Source organism: Hyperoodon ampullatus (genome assembly GCF_949752795.1).
Source record: "Hyperoodon ampullatus genome assembly, chromosome: 17".
NCBI classification, from domain to species: domain Eukaryota; kingdom Metazoa; phylum Chordata; class Mammalia; order Artiodactyla; family Ziphiidae; genus Hyperoodon; species Hyperoodon ampullatus.
This window is the reverse complement of record NC_136930.1, coordinates 6,730,200-6,732,050: the sequence shown is the minus strand read 5'-3', so window position 1 is coordinate 6,732,050 and position 1,851 is coordinate 6,730,200. Positions and strand designations below refer to the sequence as shown.

The following is a 1,851-nucleotide window of genomic DNA, read 5'->3' as shown; positions in this document are numbered from 1 at the left end:
GTCAAGGACAAAAAAAACAGCAAAAATCAATAAAATTAAAAACAGACACACAATAGACAAGTCAATGAAATGTAAGTTTTTATTTGAAAAGATCAATAAAATAGACAAAACTCCAACAAGACTGACAAATAAAAAGAGAGGAGAGAAATTTCTATTATCAGTTTGAAACAAAAGATCACACTACAGAGTTTGCATACATTGAAAGAATAAGAGAATATTCTGAGCAACCCTAGACACATAAATTTGACAGTTTAGATGAAATAGATTAATTCCGTGAAAAGTGTATAAACTACTCCAACTCATCCAATGAACAGCCCAATAACAACTAATGAAATTAAATTTATACACACATATATATGTATATACACATATTAATAAAATAGAATAAAAACCCAGAAATAGTTCCATATAAGTATGACCAGGTTGTAGTGGAAGGAGAGGCTCTCTGGAAGCAGCTGGTGGTGAAAGGACTGTGGCGGGCAAAGATGATTCAGGCAATCCTGGTTTTCAATAACCACGGGAAGCTGTGGCTTGTCAGCTTCTACCAGCGTTTCCCAGAAGAAATTCAACAGCAGATTATTCGAAAGATCTTCCATCTAGCTCTCAAACGGGATGACAACATCTGTAACTTCTTGGGGGGTGGAAGTTTGATTGGTGGGTCTGACTACAAACTGATTTATTGGCATGATGCTACCCTCTACTTTGTATTTTGTGGGGATTCATCAGAGAGTGAACTTGGGGTCTTGGACCTCATCCAGGATTTTGTGGAGACTCTGGACAAGTGTTTCGAAAATGTTTGTGAATTGGATTTGATCTTCCATATGGATAAGGGGCACTACGTTCTTCAGGAGGTGGTGATGGGTAGGATGGTGCTGGAAATAAACATGAATGAAATCATGGCTCACACTGAAGCTCAGAACAGGCTGGAGAAATCCGAGGGTGGTCTTCCAGCAGCACTCACCCGGGCAGCGTCCACCATGAAAAACATCGGCCTGCCGGAGATGCCTTGGATTATCAACATTGGCGATCTGAAGATGAAGGTCCCCAACCTGTCGCAGTTTGTCTGAGGGTAGAAGACGGCTGAACTGAGTCCTTGGAACCAGCAAAGCCGAGCCAGTCCTGCAGCAAAACCCGGTCTGTGCCCTAGAGGGGTCCAGCCTCGGGCCCTGGCCCCTGCTGTCCTGCAGTGGGAAAGAGTCCTGTGTCCACTGCCAGCCTGTGCTTGCTTCTCACATGTGCCGCCTTGCCCTTCTCTCCTACACGCGGCCACTGCAGATGAGAAGGGTCCTGGCTTCCTCAGTGGGGTGCAGGTGCCCAAGCCACTCGCCCCCTTTACCTGCCATGTGCAGCCACTCCCAGGGATTGCAGGCTGTCGTGAGAACAGAACCTCACCACAAGGATGTTCTCCGACTAGAGTCTTCAACCTTAGCACCACGAGGCTCCCGGAGGTCCTGTAGCATTGACTTCCCTGGTGAGGTGCCATAGCTAGAAAAGGGCCAAAGCTCTAGATTTGGGGATGTGGTGAGTGGCAAACAAGGGCAGGAAGTTATGAGGTCCAGAGTTGCCTACTGGCTCTACTAGAGCTGGCACACCCAGAATCCTTCTGTATAGCCAAGCTGTCTCATCACCACCTCCTGAGGTACACACTCCCCACTGCCACAGTCCTGGCTCTGCTCTCCCAGGTGTTTATGTGCAGGACACAACCCAAGTCATAGGCCTGTTGTTTGCCTGCCCCCCGACATTTCTGCCAACAGGGAGGGCACAGCCCACAGCCAGAGGGCCCCCCCTCAAAGGGGAGGAACCCCGTGTCTGCAGAAGGCAAAGATGACAACATGTGGAGCATCTCAGAAT

General features: G+C 47.5%; 1 protein-coding gene across 1 annotated transcript; it reads left to right on the top strand.

Moving 5' to 3' along the window:
* Window positions 1-485: 485 nt before the first annotated feature.
* Window positions 486-1,067, top strand: LOC307065704 (AP-3 complex subunit sigma-2-like; the record flags this gene model as incomplete). Its single annotated transcript, XM_079722604.1, has 1 exon — window positions 486-1,067. The coding sequence occupies one exon, from the start codon at window positions 486-488 to the stop codon at window positions 1,065-1,067; it is 582 nt and encodes a 193-aa protein (XP_079578730.1).
* Window positions 1,068-1,851: the final 784 nt, after the last annotated feature.